Source organism: Leopardus geoffroyi, chromosome B1, assembly GCF_018350155.1.
Source record: "Leopardus geoffroyi isolate Oge1 chromosome B1, O.geoffroyi_Oge1_pat1.0, whole genome shotgun sequence".
Classification (NCBI taxonomy): domain Eukaryota; kingdom Metazoa; phylum Chordata; class Mammalia; order Carnivora; family Felidae; genus Leopardus; species Leopardus geoffroyi.
Genome location: NC_059327.1, coordinates 144,989,462 through 145,008,355, shown reverse-complemented (window position 1 = coordinate 145,008,355; position 18,894 = coordinate 144,989,462). Strand labels below are relative to the sequence as shown.

General features: G+C 42.5%; 1 protein-coding gene across 4 annotated transcripts in view; it reads right to left on the bottom strand.

Moving 5' to 3' along the window:
- The window catches only part of BTC (betacellulin), a 47,540-nt gene extending 29,732 nt beyond the window's left edge, over positions 1–17,808 (bottom strand). For 2 of the 4 annotated variants that reach the window (XR_006711400.1, XM_045473745.1), the window contains exons 1-2: positions 17,231–17,726; positions 1,071–1,124 (exon numbers count right to left, since the gene is read on the bottom strand). Coding sequence is in view for 3 of the 4 variants with exons in the window: in XM_045473745.1 (XP_045329701.1) it covers positions 1,071–1,124; positions 17,231–17,294 (118 nt within the window). In the remaining variant the exon portion in view is untranslated. Of the gene's footprint in view, positions 1–1,070; positions 1,125–17,230 lie in introns of all 4 variants that reach the window. The other 2 variants (XM_045473747.1, XM_045473746.1) reach the window with 2 other exon arrangements.
- Between the last annotated feature and the right edge of the window lie 1,086 nt (positions 17,809–18,894).

Genomic DNA, 18,894 nt, shown 5'->3' with positions numbered 1-18,894 from the left:
GTCAAAGCTCCATTTACAAGATGCTCAAATTAAAAATGACTGAATTTACTAAAAGTATTATCCCTGTCAGCCAGCACGGAGAATGAAGTCATTGGGAACAATATAAGCATTGAAAGAGACACAGCTTGACAAGAAGCATGACCCACTGTCTCATAGCTAACTGCTAAATGCTGAGGTAAGTTATACGCCAGCTGGGTCAACTATTTCAAAAAATCAAATGTGACCAACCTAAACAGTCATGTGCGTTGTATTTGCCTCATCTCTGAGCTGAATTTTCCATTTTTAGAGCCAAGTGCATTTTATATTTTAAAAATAAAAAATATAACATTATCACAAAATGGCCATTCATCTGTATTCTGATGATGTAGGACAACTTCAAATCCAATGATTTCTTACGACATCATATATATCTGATTTTAGGATTTGAACCACACTCCATGCCCCACTAGAAAGTCCAACTGTAGGGGTGCCTGGATGGCTCAGTCAGTTTAAGTGTCTGACTTCAGCTCAGGTCATGATCTCACAGTTGGGGAGCTCGAGTCCTGCTTCTGGAGAGCTCGTGCCCTGCTTTGGGTGAGCCCTGCTTTAGGGAAGCCCCACTTCTCTCTCTCTTTCTGCCCCTCATGGAATTCGCCCTCTCTCTCTCTCTCTCTCTCTGTCCCTCACTCACTTGCACCCTCTTTTCCTCTCGAAAGAAAGAGAGAAAGAAAGAAAGAAAGAAAGAAAGAAAGAAAGAAAGAAAGAAAAAAGAAAGAGAATCCAACTGTAAGTCAGAGGAGAATTTATCAATCTACGAATGTAAGCAGAAACTGGAAGAATATTTCATAGTCAAATCCCTAAAATTCTATTTGTATTAGAAAAGAGCAGTACAGATTAATGGGGAAAGAGTAAGTTTGGAGTCAAATGGCACTGCATTTGAATCCTGGATACACCTTCTCATCACTAGCTTTGTGATTATGATTAAGACACTGAACATTGAACTTCAGGGTCTCCATCTGTAAACTGTAAGTAACTTACATGGTAGAGATAGAGCTATGTGCTTAAAGAAAAACAAATTATGAATTATTAACCTTGGTAACGCCTGGCACAGGGTAGGTACTCCACACGGTGGCAGCTATAAAGACCTGAAGTAAAAAAGAGAATTCTAATTACTCTGGTAAAACAGTAAATTATCATTCTCATAAGTGGATATTGACATTTTTCTACACCTATGCTGTGATTTGATCCATGTATAAAACATGGTTATGAAATAAAGTACAAAAGATACATGCACATGTATGTATGCATACCACATACCACATTCCTACATTGTAATTATATGTATGTATGTACTTAGCAAGGCAAAACTGTATGTTGGCCTTCCCCCCGCACTGTTCCTTTCCAGAATTTTTAATTGATGAATAGAAATATGGCATCTTCTACTTGTATGCTTCTTTGTATTCTCAGGACACTTCTGCTCCTGACTTAGCACACTGTGTATGTCTGATGGGATTACTGATTCAGTTGGTTGGTTAAGTGATTCAGTGATACAAAAACAATAGATAAAGGCAGATCCTTGAGATGGTACTGTCTAACAACGAAGTGGATTATAGATCATATCTCTAGTTAAAAAAAATAAAGTTCATACAGTCTTCGAAGTTTTAATCAACATTCAGAGTAAAAGCTATCAGGATCTGGGGGATTTTCTCATTGTATCTTCATTGTCAAGAAGAAAAACAGAATCCTGAGTATGCGTACTATACAGAGAGAATTTTCTAAGGTGAAAAAAGAAATAATGTTTAACATGCAGTCGAAAAAACTATTAGGGAATGGAATGATGTTTATCACCGTGGGCTTGTGGTTGACTGAGACAAAAACTGAAATAGGTGAAGTTTGACACTAGTGTTCTCTTCCAGCATTTTTTGTTAACTACCTCTTTTTCCATTGTTGTTTTGCCCTCCTGTAAACCAGAATCTCTGTCCTGGCCTGAAATTCCTCCAAATAGAGGATAGCTTTTAAATATAATTTCTTTTCCAAATGTATTTGCTTTCAGTGCAGATATACAAGGAGAGAAATGGCTTAACTCAAATACTCTAAAATCAAGTGCTTCAACCTGAGTCTTCTAGAAAGCAAAGTCTGAGATACAGATGAAGGGATTATGACTTTATTTGGGAGGTACATGCTCTGGGGTCATGATAATGAAAAAAAAAAAAAAAGGAAATGAAGCAAAGAAGAAGGCAAAGCAATGAATGCAATGTGTGTACTCATCACACTGATGCAGCTCCAAGTTGCACCACAAAAAGACACTGAAATTTGCTCAGACAACATGTTCACTCATACATAAGCTATACAAAGCATTTTTAAAGAATGCATCTTGAAGTAGATCATGGAAAAAAGAATGAAGGAGAAATTTATCTGCCTCAATCACTTTCATCACCCATTTCCTGGACAAAATTCCCTATAATGAGTGCTAACTCCTTCCATCTCTGGCCCTTGCTGAATGAGAGGCCAGAACTGATGTCCTGGGACATGGTGTTATCCAAGTCCAAAAACAGGGCAACCTAGGTGTGCCTGGGTGGCTCAGATAGGTAAGCATCTGACTTTTGTTTTCAGCTCAAGTCACGATCTCATGGTTCATGAGTTTGAGTCCTGCATCGGGTTCTACACTGACAATGTGGAGCCTGCTTGGGGTTCTCTATTTCCTTCTCTCTCTGTCTCTCTCTCTCTATCTCTGTGTCTCAAAAATAAATAAATAAACATTAAAAAAAAAACCACAAACGCTTACTTTAAAAGAACAAAGAACGGCAGTCTGCTATGGATAGGGAGTTGAGCAGAGACAAGGGAAATAGTCGAAGACTCTTAAGAGGGGTGTAACATCTGCATCCCAGGACAGTGAGGATTTGGGGCATCAGGACATCTCATGGAAAGACATGTTCTAAGATAAGGATGTATTTTTCCAAGATCTCTCAAATCACCTGGAAAACTGCGTATGCTATAAAACTCAAGGACAGGCTTCGGGATTTTCAGAGCTAGGAAGAGAAGCAGCGATAGGACAGAAAAAAATAAGGGGGTCCTTACAAATATTTTATGTTCATTCAAAATTAAGAAACTAAAATATAAACTCTTTCCTTCTCCAATGTAAAATTTTACCCCAAATGGCAGAAACAGTATCTTGTTATTTAAGAAAGGCTAAGGAATGATGGATAACACTTTTTTGATAAGAGTACTCCACAATCTCATATTTTAAAGACCAGAGAGGGAAATAATTTAACAACCTGTCACACATAAACTAACTAATATATCTGAAAACTGTCAACACTACAATAATGCCTTTGCCAGTAAATCAACCTCTTTTTTTCTCACCATGACCATTATTAAATCTGTGACAATGACTAAATTGAATGGGAGCCCCATAATAACCTAGAGCTAGTTTCTTAGAAATCATCAGTTGTCAAAACTTGACTTTTTGATTCCCATTCCTTTATGATAAGACCATTCCAGACAGTCAGACATTATAATACTTTAAATGAAAAGCTCTTGGCTCACTGAATTTCCATAGTAGTTCATAGAGAGGAGGCGAAAGGAACCAACCAAAAGAACAATTTGTTATCAGGGAGGATTATCCGATTGCAAAATGAGGAGAAAATGTGGAGTTGGCCTCTGGATTTAGTGATAACACAGTCTCTGACCCATGACGAAACAGTCATCAAACTTTAATAATGGTAAGGAAAAGAACATAGAATTTTAGAGTAGATGCTTACCCAACCTGAAAAAGCCCCAGAATTTAGGGTCTTAAAAATGCATTAGAGAAAGCCAATCCAACTTAACATTAATAAATTATTTTCTTTACCAATAAAACTATTTGCAGAGACCAAAAGTATAAAGAAAGAAAGAAATGTTAGGCCATATAGTTTAAGTTTCAGGCATATAGAAAACAGATTCTATTGGAATCCCAAAAAGAGGCAATGTGTTAAGCTGGAGAAATCATAGGGAAAAGTTTCAGAGATTGGGAACTAAACTGAATCAATGGCAATGACATAGAAATGAGTGTAGTGTGTTTGGGAGATAATGAGTAAAGCTGTCCAGCTGGAGGGAAGAATTCCACCAAGGGTATTAAGAACAAGGGCCTTCTTGATGTGCATGGTGTGACTGTGCAATAATTCAATTGATTTCCTTGTGTGACCTAGGAAAATAAGATGCATTAAGACATGGTCACACCACATATTTCCAGACGAAGCTTTGTAGTGTCTGTTCACCACATCCTGAAAGACAGATTCCCAACAGAAGGATCTGACCAGTCTAGAAAACCACTTAAGAAGTATTTAATAGTGGTGAATGCTGATGGATAGACACCAGTAAGAGAAAGGGACGGGTTTCCTTTGTTGGGCTTCTGCAAAGGCAAATGGGAAGCATAGCTTATTCTTGGGTGTAGTTTCTTCTCGCATCTAAATCACACATTCAATCACTGTTTGTACCCTCCATTACAATTGTCAGGTATCTAAAAGTGATTACAGGATTTTCACATAGATGTTTCCTAACAAAGGATGGCAATGTTAGACATGTGTCTCCTGAAAGAATCACAGTTGAAACTTTTGTCAATATAATTTATCAAAGTTATGCCAGAGGTTTTGGGTTTTCTTTCTTTTTTTTTTTTTTTTTTTTTTTTTGCATTCATAATCAGATCCCCACTGATAAATCACTGTGCTAATAAATGGTAAAATAGAAGGTCAAAATAGCCTGGGCATGGGATTGGTTCTAAATCCCAAAATATCCTCTTATTACATCATGTGACAAGTACATGATACCCACATGACATCACTGATGATGTTAACCTTGATATCTCCATTCATGAGAAGACAGGTCGCTGAATACAGTTTAGGAAGGAAAAACTCAAGCTACTTTTCAAAATTCAACACCATTGGTTCACAAGGCTCCAAGTGTCCCGGCCTCTTCTCTTCTCAGAGAGGTCCTCTGACAGTGTCTTGATTTAAAACCCTATCTTCCAAACTCCAAAGCATTCCCAAAGTGCAGTAACATGACGTATGTTCACAGAGACACAGGAACCCTTGCTGGTCATTTGACACACTTCCTACTTAACTCGGGAATCATTTTTACACAACTTCCATAAGTGTAAGCAGACCATAAACATGTCCAGGCATGGGAAGCCACCACATCCCAAGCAGCTGATTCCACTTTTTTCAAAGCTCCATACGAGAGAAAATTAAGGTGAGAGATGTCTTCCTGGAATTTTAGTTCATTAATCCAAGTTGTGCCCTCTGAACTGCACAGAGGAAACCTTTGTTGAGACAACTTTTCAGTGGGGTGAAATCGGCTCTCATAAGCCAAACTTTTCTCTTTTCTACCCACCGTTTCAACTTCTATCCTCTCAGTCATGTGTGTGTGTGTGGGGGGGGGGTGTCTTCAGTTACCACCAGTGTCTTGTCTCGGACTTCGTAAGAGCACCAGTGATTTCCTCATAGCTCACCCACCGGTGGCATCTTCTTGATCCTCAGCCTCCTCCACCTCCACAGTATTTGATATGGTTGACCTTCCCAAATCTTCCATCTAAAATCCACCCCCATTCTTGGCTTCCTGACTTGTCCTTCCTTTTTCACTCAACTCTGCCAACCCTTTTCCTGTCTCCCACACCACAAAAATTGGTGCCACCAGCACTCTCCTCTCAGTCTTTTTTTTTCCCAAATGTTTTTATTGTGGTAAAACACACATAACCTAAAATTCTTTATCTTAGCCATCTTTAAGTGTTCAGCCCAGTGCTACTACACATATTCATACCATTGTACAACCATAACCACCATCCCTCTCTAGAACTTTTTTCATCTTGCAAAACTGAAATGCTTTACCTAGTAAATAATGACTCCCCATTCTCGCCTCTTCCAGCCCCTGGCAACCACCAGTCTACTTTCTATCGCTATGATTTTGCCTTGGTATTCTTTTTCGCAATGCCAGACAATATCACAAAATACCCATGGACTCAGTATTTAAATAAATATTGGCTGAGAATTTATCATGTGCTAGGCACTGTGGTAGATCCTGAAATTATAATCAGCTAAATAATTACTTTATGCTTTTAGCCGTATTTTCTGACCAGGTGACTGTCCAAACCAGGTAGCCATTAGAATTTCCTATAAAGCCTCTTTTTTTTTTGTACTAAACTTTTTATTTCATAATAATGTTGGGTTTATAGACTAGTTGCAAATACAGAGCATTCCTGTACCCCTGTACTCCCCTCACCCACTTTTCTTTCTTCTAATGTCATCATTCGAGGTAGTATATTTATCAAAATGAAGAACCAACATTGGTATATTACTGTTAACTAAACTCAAGACTTCTTTCTAATGCCACCAATTTTCCATTAATGTGCTTTCTCTCTGTCAAGCTTCCTAGTCTCCTGTGGTCTGTGACAGGTTCTCATTCTTTCTGTGCTTTGTTTTGCTAGTTTTATGATTTCATTGACAAAGTTGATGTGTGCTGGTCAGGTATTTTGTAGAATTTCCTTCAATGTTGGGTTTGACTGGTATTTTCGTAATGATTGGACCGGGATTATGGATTTTAGGAACAACACTAAAGAGAAGTGTTCCCCTCATCACATTATACGAAAGATACATGATATCTATATGACATCATTAACCCTGTTATGTTAATCCTGGCCACTTAGTTAAAGTAGCATTTGCCAGATTTTTACACTGTAAAGATACCATTTTCTTTCTCCTGTTCATACTCTATTCTTTGGGAACAAGTCACTAAAACTAGCCTACACTCAAAAGGAGCAAGGAATTAATCTCTACTCCCTACTTGGGGGAAAATCTACATATATTATTTGCAATTATTCCATAAGAAATACTTGGGTTTTTTTTTTCCTCCTGGAAAGTCTTTAAAAATTTAGTTTCATAGGGACATCTCTACCAGACTTTAATAGGTCTAGGAAGAGGACTGATAATTTGTACTTTTTACATTTCTTGGGAGAACAATCAGATCTGGGATCCACTGCTCTAACTTGAAGTCAATTTCCAAATTTCCAAATGCTCATAAGTAAGACATTTGAATGTCTCAAAAGCATTTCACATCCCCACCAAAAAAACAAAAAACAAACAAACAAAACCCCCAAAAAACAAAAAGCAGCTTTATTTCACATATGGCATCATAAATTCTTTTTCTCTCTCAGGTTAGCAGTCTTGGAGACAACTTTAATTCATTCCTCTTTCCCCTTTCTTACCTACACATGACTTGTCATTATTTCTCATAAATTCTTACTTAAAAGTATTTATTGAATTTATTCTTTTCTCTCCGATGCCTGGCCCAGACTTTCTAGGCTACTTCCTAGCCTAGAACAGTAGCTTCTGCTTTGCCTCTTGTTAACCTCTCCTCATCTGATCCATTCTGCAAATGAAAAGCAATCTTAAAACCACTGCATTCCCTGTATTAATCCCCTATTGAAAATACTACAATAACTACCCATTATCCATTATTATTACACTCTCAAGAAGGAGGCCTTCTGACATGAGTTAGGCACTAAATGACATCTTTAATGTTAGAGAATGAAGCTGTCATAGAAAAGGGGGGTGGGGGAGCCAGTGAGAAGAATAAATAAACTCAAGACTTCGTTCTAACTCCACCAATTTTCCATTAATGTGCTTTCTCTCTGTCAAGAGCTAGGCACATTAAGCTCATTCACTTCTGTTTTTCTCTAAACATTCTATGGTCAGGAGTTAACGCTCTTGAATCGGTCCTCTTGGATTAGCCTCTTTCACCAAATGCATTCGCTACTCTAAGATGGGCCTGGGGCTACCTCATGATTATAAGCCACTCTCAGCCATGGAAAGCCTAGCAGTACATGGTTAGGAATGAGAAACAAACCACTCAGGTCAGCCTCTAATCTGGACTTAAACAGGGACGAGGTCAGCTGTTCACCAAGCTACAGGGCATGCTACTGCATGGCATCTGGCATCCAATGGCATCTGGATGTTTCCATAGTATTCAAACAAGTTCCCCAGGTAGGAGACCATGTAACATTTTAAAGTTAAAATCTTAACATATAACTAAATGCATGTATTTATCTAAATTACAAAATCTTCTGGCTCTAATTCCTAGAAAATCCTGCAAAAATGGCACTGCATCAAGAATTCAGGATCCTAACTAATATTCTCATCCTGGAAACCAGGTCCTTATCCAGTCAACATTTCCCTCAATACTAAACAACTAAACATTACCTCTTTGTTCTAGACATTTGGGTCTGCTCACTCTCTGCTGCACCCACAAAGAAAAGGTAATTATTAATTTGTCCACTTTCTAATTTTTCTCCCATTGTTTCCTCCACCATCATCATGGAAAAACTAACGCAGGTCCCTATTTCCTTCATGATTTTTTTTCCCCAATCCCTCCAGCCCCTAACAGATTCTCCTTCTTTGAGGTCATATTTAGGTTTTACTATGTAATTTGAACATTATTAGGTATTCATTTCTGATTAACATTTTTCCCATTATAATGCAAACTCTTTGTGGAAAGACAATGACATACTTAGACCATTCTCCTTAATGCTAAACACAGTATTAGACACATTTTATAATGTTATTAGACACACGTTAGCAAAAAAATTTAGATTATGTCTTCTTTATTATTACATGGTTTAGAAATAAAGAGTACTTTCCAACAGCCCCCCCCCCCAACACTATGCCATGGGCAAGAGACCCTTGCTTTTGGATAAGTTCATGTTTTGCTGGTGGTGACAGTCAATACCAAAATTTCATGAGCAAATCTCATTCTATCAGGTCAGCTTACTCAGTAAAACCAGGCAGAGCTTCCATCCAAGTGAAGAATTACCTAAAATAAGTCATTGTTCTCAAATTCAGAGACAGTGAAGATGAAATATAAAGAGTTATTGGAAGACATAAAGGGTTCTTTGTTTTTGAATATAGAAGCTAGTGTGTGTGTGTGTGTGTGTGCGTGTTGTGTATACACAAAGTTTACATCACGATCTTTGTGATTCACTATGAGAAGCTACTGGTCTAGGAGGACTCCTTGATGGGCCCTCAGATTCATTTACTGAACAAATGTTTATTGAGCACTTACTATGTACAGTCATTGTTCTAGGCTCTAGGAATACAGATGTGAACAAATCACACAAAAATCTCTGCCATGATGGAACTTACATTCCAATGGAACTGTTTAAAGCACTATTGAAAGCATGGTTATGATGGAGCAGATTCCTGTTTTCTTCCCCTTCGCTTCCAGTGGTGAATATTACAGCAATTTCCTCTGATCAAAGCACAAACACTAATACTTCAATTGGCTTACAAAACACAATGATTCCATTTCTCCTCTTCAGTCAACACCTATGAAATAACTTATCTACATTTTCACAAAGTTGGGAGAATATTAGTAACATACTGAACATTTAGTAGCCAATTGTTCTGCTAAAATCTTTTCTTGAATTATCTCATTTTATCCTCAAAACAATCCTGTATCCCTAGATGGCAGACGTCATTATCACTATCATTCTATAGATGAGATGACGCAGCACAAGGAGATTAAATAACTTCCTCAATGTTACAAGACAATATTATAGAACAACAATATTTATGCATGGCTGTTTACCCTTTATAACCTGAAAAAAATTATTTTGTCACAAGAGCACTCCCTAAAATAATTTCTAGTTATTTTTCCATTTTTCTGATTTTTTAGAAACAAATTTTGACACTGTGCTATCATCCATTTTGCCAAGATGAGTTTTATTTCTTTTTCATTAAGGCAATTAGTTGTATAATTCAAATAAGTGACATAACCCCATTTTGATGAAAGTACCTAAAATATTAAAAAGATCTCCTAAATATTTCATGGTTCTTTGCTGGTGCAGGATGACTTTTGGGTCTAGTTCAACCTTAAGATGTTGGGATTCAGTGTCAATGCCAGGCGAGGGCTGTAAAGCTTTTCATGGCATAAAACTAGGATCAAATTTGGCAGATGAAGAAGAATCTATAGAGACATTTTTAGAAAGCAGACATGCATTTTGCTTTTGTAGGATTATTTTTTTACATTTGTTCCTTTCTAACAAAGCAGTCGAATAGAACTGTTGAGAATTTTTGTCTAGTTCCTATTTCATAACTAGTGGGAGAAGGAATTTTCTCAGTAAAGATAAGAGACAGTTACCCTATCAACTGGTAGACCTGGATTACATGAAGGAAGTACCCCAAATCAAAATACCCACAATTTTAAAAATACACAGATTATAATTAATCATTTCTTCTGTAATTTCCTATTATCTATTATAATAGCCCATGTTCATCCAGAATTTACTATGTTCTGGGCACATTTTAAGCGCTTTATGCACTACTAATTGAACCATACAATAGCCTTGGTTCTGTCACTATTGGCCTTTATTGATGAAGAAACTGAGGTCCGGGGTTTAAAAGAGATTCCCAAGGTTAAGGAGTTGGTAAGTCACCGCACCAGGGGGTCATGTCCAGACATCGCCCATCCCAGAGTCTACACTCTTGACCACAACACCATACTGCCTCAGGATATGTTCTTTTTAGCCATTCTTAGCCATAGGCCTGCGATTCAATTAGGAACATTATTCCCACCGACTGTTCACCATCAGCTAGGATGGCCTGGGCCTAAAATATAAGCAGGCAGTTTTCCTGGCTGGGATAAAGAGCCAGGAATCCACGCAGCTGAGGTGTATCCAGAGCTGGGGATGCCACAAATACATGGGCAGGCGGCAAGGGAAAGCAAAGATGGTAGAAAACGGCTAGGATGAAGTTCAATGCTTCCTCTGCAATGCAATGACATATCATTGTCCCATCTCCCCTCTGTTTACCTCCTTCAGCAACAAGTATTTACCGACTACGATCCAGGCACCATTACTGGATCTTCCATAGGTCACGCTCATAGAGCCAGAATCTTAGACCAGTTACTTAATGCCTTTGTGCTTCATATCCTCCTGTACGAATGGGAACGGGAACGAGGTGTAGCTTGTGTGTTAGATGGATAGCGTCATACAGATACAATGGGTCATTAGGTTCTAGACTAGTGCCTGGCGTGCATACCACATAACTGCCCTCTGGTTGTTTTTGGTGTAAAGATCAAATGGGACGAGGACACGAAAATGCTTCTTCAATTGTAAACGTCCCCAAAATGTAAAGGGTTACGTGGAGATTCCATCGCCAAAGGTCAAGCAGGTATCTGCTTGTGTCATCAGAAACATCTTGGGTCGGGCACTCTAGGAGATGCAACCAGTCAAGTGTCAGAAACACAGAATGGCATTTCAGTGGGAAGGTGGTCATGAAAAAGTCAAAGGTGAATCCTCCTAAAGGGGCCACATTCAGCTCTGATGACAGTTCTTGGCCTTCCCACTAGGCTTCCAGGAGTAGGAGGCATAGGCAGGCTGTCCTCTCCTGCTCTGGAAAGGCCTGGACTATGTGACTCACCTCAAGACAGGGGAACATGGGCCTGTCATTCCCGACAAATGATGGCTATGAGATATTTACATACAATGTTAGATCACGTAAGGATTCCTCCACACTAACAACTCAGACTGCAGTCGGCCTGCACAGCAAATCTATCTCAACTTCCATAGGCTCCACCAAACGTTTTTATTCCATTTAATACCAAGCAGAAGCCATGAATATAGCAACTCGGTTACGCCCAGTCGATGCAACGTATGTATGTTAGGAAAAGTCATAACCAGACAAGAGCGCAAATTACCTCACACCTCACAGAATTCAAAGGGCATTTTTAAGTGACCCATTGGACAACACCCTAAATCCAATGCCCTTCCTGCTTCCCCCTTTAAACGCTGTATTTATCTATCTATCTATCTGAGAGCGAGAGAGAGAAGGGGATAGCAACAAAGGCAGAAAGAGGGAGAGAATCTTAAGCAACCTCCATGCTCAGCACGGAGCCGGACACAGAGCTCAGTCCCGCAACCCTAGGGTTGTGACTCAAGCAGAAATTGTCTGATGCTCAACCAACTGAGCCCCCGAGGCACCCCTAAACATTATTTTAATGTTTTTTTTTAATGTTTTTTTAACATTTATTTATTTTTGAGAGACAGAGAGAGACAGAGCAGGAGCAGGGGAGGAGCAGAGAGAGAGAGAAAGGGAGACACAGAATCTGAAACAGGCTCCAGGCTCTGAGCCGTCAGCACAGAGCCCAATATGGAGCTTGAACTCACAAACCATGAGATCATGACCTGAGCCGAAGTCAGACGCTTAACCAACTGAGCCACCCAGACTCCCCTAATGTTCATTTATTTTTGAGAGAGAGAGAGAGGCAGACAGAGGAGCCGAAGCAGGCTCTGTGCAGGCTCCATACCGTCAGCACAGAGCCTGACGTGGGGCTCGAACTCACAAACCTTGAGATCATGACCTGAGCCAAAGTCAGACTCTCGACCTACTGAGCCCCCCCAGGTGCCCCTAAACCCTTGTTTTAAAAACTCCTATTTTGACTGATGAGATCTGCCCTCGAAGCAAACATGTGAGAGACCTATAGCATTTCTGAGCCGCCCGTACAGCACGTAAGAAATAGAAGTAAACTTCCTACTGGCAGAACACAAGTCCTTTTGTGAAAGCATCTCTAGCGCTGCTGGAAGCAAGTCCCAAGTAAAAAGAGACGAAGAGACAAGTCTTTCTGCATCTCTGGATTGTGCACCTGTTTTGCCAACAAGAAATGGAACAGCTTTCTTTACCGAATCTGCCGTTTTTTCAGTGACTGGGCATTGTCACCAACAGACACTTGCATTCACCCACTCAAGTAACTAATATGTTTTGAGCTCCTACTATGTGCCAGGCGCTCTTTATGCACCTTCCCCCCAAAGTAAATAAGGCTACATGAATGAATAAATCCATGACTTTGGAAAGGGGGAAATGTTGTATCAATAACTCATCCTGTTATACTACCAACTCAGGCACATTTCAATAAAAAGCCTGAACACAAACATTTGTTATACCTTTCATCTCTATTTTGGACTCAGTGCCTCTACTCTACAGGTCAGCCAAATAACATGCTACATATTGTCAAAAAAATGTAAAGAATGAGCAAAAGTACTTCGTGGCTATTTGAGTGGACTTTGCTGACAATCAAAGTAGGTTATTGCCGGAGCGCCTGGGTGGCGCAGTCGGTTAAGCGTCCGACTTCAGCCAGGTCATGATCTCGCGGTCCGTGAGTTCGAGCCCCGCGTCAGGCTCCAGGCTGATGGCTCGGAGCCTGGAGCCTGTTTCCGATTCTGTGTCTTCCTCTCTCTCTGCCCCTCCCCCGTTCGTGCTCTGTCTCTCTCTGTCCCAAAAATAAATAAACGTTGAAAAAAAAATTAAAAAAAAAAAAGTAGGTTATTGCCTAACTGATCTGAATTAAGAAGAAATCCCCCCCTCTCTCTCCAACCATCTAAAAAACCCTCTGACTGCTTCAAATTTTAGCAATTAGAGAGTCATTTGAGCTACCAAGATTCCTTCTTTAAGATACTAATATGCCTGGGAAAGCTAGCTGTTAGTAGCATCACAAAGCATACCCATTTTAATCAGATTGCTTTCCTCTTACATATTACTTCGGAGCCCTCCTGACCCTGATACACTGGTCTATGGATTCTTTGCGGATCCAGGAGTCTGTCATAACAATTTTGGAAGCGTATCAGGACCATGGCTTAGACCCAACTGCATGCAGCCTAGATTCTGGCTTGTCTGGACCCTCCTGGGAAGACGCTAAGTCCTAATGGAGACATTTACAAGCCAAGTTGGTGGTTCCGAGAGCTGATTCAAGGTACAAGCTTGGTGCCCGTGCCTCTGACTATCCGCCTGACTGTCCTCTTCGTGACACTCATGTCTATGTCCTGGCACGAGCGGACTACAGTAAAAGGGCGAGAAAAAACAAGATGAGGTTCTCACGCTGTGTTCTCTGAGGACTTGAGGAACACGGGGGTGCTGGGACGAGTGGTGTCAGCAGAGACTCTGGGACAGACGTAGGTACTCTCTGTCCTCAGGGCCTTTGACTTCAGCACAGACACTGGTAGGCCAAAGCAGCAGCAGGGGCACCTCCTGTGGGCATGACAAAGCAGGCCTGCCGTGGTGGGATCTTCCAGAATTATTTGGGAATTTCCACGCAACAACTGAGAATGGGGCAATAGCAAAAATCAATTAGCAACAGCTGCTTATGTGCAAAACCTGGGATTCTGAAGAGGAAAAAAAAAAAAAACACTCCTCCGGTTCTTCTAAACCGGAAGTATGACTTAAGAGGAAAAGCCCAAAATCTTACAGCACTCGGGGCTTCAGTTACTGCATCTGTTTAATGGGAATTTTGCTTGCTGTCACCTACCTGCTCTATAACTTGGAAGGTAGGTAAATGGCATGAATGCCCGTATTCTCAAGCAGAACTGAAACCAACTTACAAACACTAATGTGTTTGATTCTAATGAGGAGGGGAACATATTTTTAATTTTAAAACTCACTCAATTTTTAAAAGGTAACATTTTTTTTTTTACCTTTTTCACTGGTTATGATTTCAGTTTTTTTGTTATTTTTTTAAGTTTGTTTATTTATTTATTTATTTATTTAGAGGGGAGGGGATGAGAGAGAGAGGGGTAGGGAGAGTCCCAAGCAGGCTCCATGCTGAGAGTGAGGAGCCAGAGCCACACTCGGGGGTCGATCCCACAGAACCAGGAGATCATGACCTGAGCCGAAATCAAGAGTGGGACTGATTAACCGACTGAGTCACCCAGGCGCCCCTCAGTTTTAGTTTTACACGGAAATTGGATGAGAGGAAGGAATTCAAAAACAGAATTTAAAAAGGAATAGTTGGATTGCTTTGAGATAAAAAAAAAGAATACTTTAAGCACGGTTGTTGCCTCTTTCCCAAAGAAATTTCTTTCTCAAAGAAATATGCATCCATGATTCTCTCTGTTATTACAAAGTTTGCATGAAACAAAGATCCCTTTACAAAGTGACTGGAAGTTAAACAGTGTTGTACAAAGAATTCTCTTAAACTTCCCAGTGGAAATGTTAGTTAAAGATGAGTACAATGTCATGTTGCTAAGGACCGTAGGCTCATTTAAAGCAACCCCTTCATTTTACAAATGAAAAAAACGATGTCCAGAAAGCTGTCATTTATAGATATCTCAGAGTCACAGGATGGCCCAGCTGGAACCAGGTCTCATGTCTGCTCCAGGCCAGTTCTCAAGGCACTTTCCACGGTCACACACACACACACACACACGCAGTTCTCAAGGCACTTTCCACAGTCACACACACACACACACACACACACACGTTAGTGCATCGCACAGTGCATTGCTCACATTTTGTTTAAAAAGTAAATAACATGGACATATGATTTAAATTAGGGACGAGACTGAAAAGTTAAGCTAAGCGTGTGCGAGAGAACTAGAATCACTTTATGGGAACGCTGACGCCAACCACTTATATCCTTCGGAATTTTGCAAGCAGTGGAGCTTAGGGGATCTGGAGCCTAGATTCAGTTCCCTAAACCGAACACTCAACAGGGCAGATGTACAACCAGGTTTTCCTGAGGGTACAACAGCACCGGAGTAGAGTTTTGTTGTTGCTGTTGTTTCCATTTCTGCCTCGAGACATGTTTTGAGGAAAAAATAAAACACGATGTGATGGTACAGGGGGAAGAATGTCTATCAACCCCTCCTACCATAACCTTTCTGCTGGCACAGTGCTCTCACCTAGGCCTTGCTTCGCTCATCCCTGGATTTTGCCTGTCAGACAATCAGGTCCTTGGGCCCACAGCTCCCCCATTTCGACCCACACCGCACCTCCTATCATTGGCCTCTCTTCCCTATTTTCAAATGTTACCCAAGCATCGAAGCACCCACTCATGTCTTTTACCACAGCTTTTTCCCCTACTCCGTCTGTCACTGGTGAGCCAGCCCTTCCCTGGTTTTATGAATTTTTCTCTTACTGTTTCCTACCGGTGGGTCTGGCATTCCCAAATTCAGCATAACATCTTGAAGGCAAGACTCATGTCTTAGGAATCTCTTGAGCCCTCTTCCCACCCCTATCTCCATATACTCTAACATCTGGCTGATGGTAACAGATTCTCAGTCAATACTCTGTTGGACAGTCCAGACAAGGTGGAGGAAGAAACACCTGCTTCATCTGAGTGATGCCGTCCAAAGCATCAGCACCGTTTTCTGAGCCTAACTCCCTACCCCCATTGCTCTTCTTCAGACTCCACATGATGCCCCGATCACATGGTTACCGACTTCTTCCTCTGCTGGGTTTCTTAAATCAGTCAGTCCCTTCTCTCTAATCACGGCCCTAAGTCAGATGCACTTCCAACCAAGGTCGTGACACCTAGCCACCTCTCTTACTCCAAGGACCACAGCCAAATCAAAGTGTCCATATAGATTCCACCTCTTTCCCCTCCACGTGAGAAATGGACCCCTCCAGTCCTTCCCAGGCTTGAAGGCAGGAGTGATAATCATGTAGACACTTCAGTTATAGAGACGCCCCCCCCCATCCCCACCACCCTTCCTCACCAGCAAAGCACCCAGTGCTCCTGAACCTAACAGCCCAAGTGTAATTTTTCTCAACGAAGAAAAGTTTTCCCTCCCCACTTTCTTCTGAAAATAGGAAATAATATATTCCAAGCAAAACACCTCTGCCTTTCTTAGATAGTGTCCTCGGCAGAATATGCCATTTCCCTATCAGCAGCAGGGGGCTGAGGTCTCCGAAGTTGTCTCCTTTTCTCCTCCAGCCCCTCCCAACAGCCCTGACAAGATCTGGGTGTCAGAATCTATGCCCGGCTCTCCAGGAGCCATCCCCCTAAGTCTCTAACTCTCGCACACGCCCAGGGCGCGCACACACCTGCCAAACTGCTCACCGCCTTGCTCGGTCCTCTACTTCCCTCCAAAGGTCTTTCTCTCGCCGGTCTTTCCTGCTCCTTCTTTGCTGGATTGGCCTCCCACGCGCCTCACTCGAGGGAGGTCAAGGCGCCCCCACTGCCCCGACGGCACTTGAGCTCACGTCCGCAGCCCCAGCAGCCGGGCCCAAGGGATCCTTCCACCCTCCGGAAACCCCGACAGGTGCAGCCTTAGGTGCCAAGTGCCCAAGCCTTAACCCAGCGCTAGCCAGATGGTCCCGGTGCTCCGACAGGCCCCTGAGCTGCAGCCCCCAGTGGGCCCTGGGGTCCAGATGCCCGCGCGGATCAGGGTTCGCCCTCCCGGCCACTCCACCCCAGACTTTCCTCCTGGGGCTCCAGTGCCCGGCGCGCCACTTACCCAGGGCGAGGGCCAGGAGCAGTGGCAGGGAGCTGGCGCCGCCGGCCGGGGCGGCCCGGTCCATCAACCCCACGCTGCGGGGCCGGGCAGCCCCTGGCCGAGTCCCCCGCCTCCTCCTGCGCCCCTTCCCGGGCCGCGGGCGCCCGAGGGCGGGCCTGCAAACTACTCTCGGGCCAGCAGGAAACGAAACTACTCCCCAGGCTGGCACCCCGGCCACAGGGCAGGCAAACACCCGGGGCGGGCGGCCGGCCGGCTCCGGGAGTGGGGCTGGGAGGAGGGAGCCTCCTATTTATCCTCGCTCTTTCTGCACACACCCCGCCAGCGAGGCGCGGGACTCGGTCGCGGTAGCCTCCACTTTGTTCCCACCCAAATTACCCCACACCCACGCTCGAGGACACATGCGGGCTGCCCTGGGACCAGCTCACCCACTCCCCCTGCTGGGTCGCACCTGGCTCTCGGTTTCCCTCCCCCCTGGGGCGTAAGCCAGGTAGGTGGGGAGCAGAGAAGAATGCTCCCGGAGGGGTAGCCCACTTGCTGGGCCGGCAGGCAGCACTGAGGGACGCGGGCTCTAGACTTCTGGAACGCCCTGGAGCCCCACGCGCGCCCTGAACGCTGGCCTCCCTTATTTCAACCAATTGCTGGGGTCTCCGGAGGGACCAGAGCCAACATTCGCTGTGGTTAACCGCAGGCCTTTGACAATCTACAAGCCTTTCTCTCACATGGATCGTGTGTTGCGTGTCTGGAAGTTTGGCTCACCGAGAGGTACTTAAGTAGGAAATTTCGTTCTGTTTTCTTCTGTGCCCAGTGACTCCTTTATTCATTGTATTTTCATTCACTGTATTGGATCTATTTAAAAAACGCTTTTTGCCTGGGCTCCTCCCGCACTCGCTCCCTCATCACACCCTCTCTTTATGGAGACGTGGAATCCGATGGTTCCGCACCAATCATTTTCTGGAACAGAAAGGCATCCTTACCGCCACATCCAGTGTTACCTTATGTGATTAAGTATATTTGCCTGCAAAATAACTAAAGGGCACAGCTGTTTTCATGCTGGTCTGTATTCGTCTTGCAAGATCGCTATGTAATCACGCCCCCTCAGTACAGAAGTCCCAGTTCTATAGTATCCGAAGTCCAATAAACATTCATTAGCCTATGAAATGCAGTCCCGATGGCCGTCCCCCCGCATTGTTTAAATTAAACAAATTATAATGCACGTGTCTTCCACAAGTGACATTTCATTTCAAAACCAATTCCCATGATTTCAGTGCTCCAGGCAACTGATATATCCAGAGGAATAAAAATCAGCTGTTCATTTTCAGAATCCCATTCTAGCCCCCACATGACAGCTCATAAAGCGTTGATAGGACGGGCATGGGGGTTAAAGAAATCCAAGGTTGTGAGAAAGAAAGTTACCCCATCTCGAATAAAAAGGGTAGGTGCACAGGAGGCTACGGATTTGGCCTCATCTCCCTCCCTCTCTTTTCTTTTCTGATCGTCTCTCCTTCCTCCAGGGCCCTATGTTCAAGCATCTTTCACTGTCGAGGAGCTGTCCTGCTATCCCCAACAGAACATAACTATTTTATTTTCCTTTTCCATAGGTACTAATAAAAAATAAAGCACACCAAAACAATAAAAAAGGCTAAATGCCTGTCGAGTATTGTAAA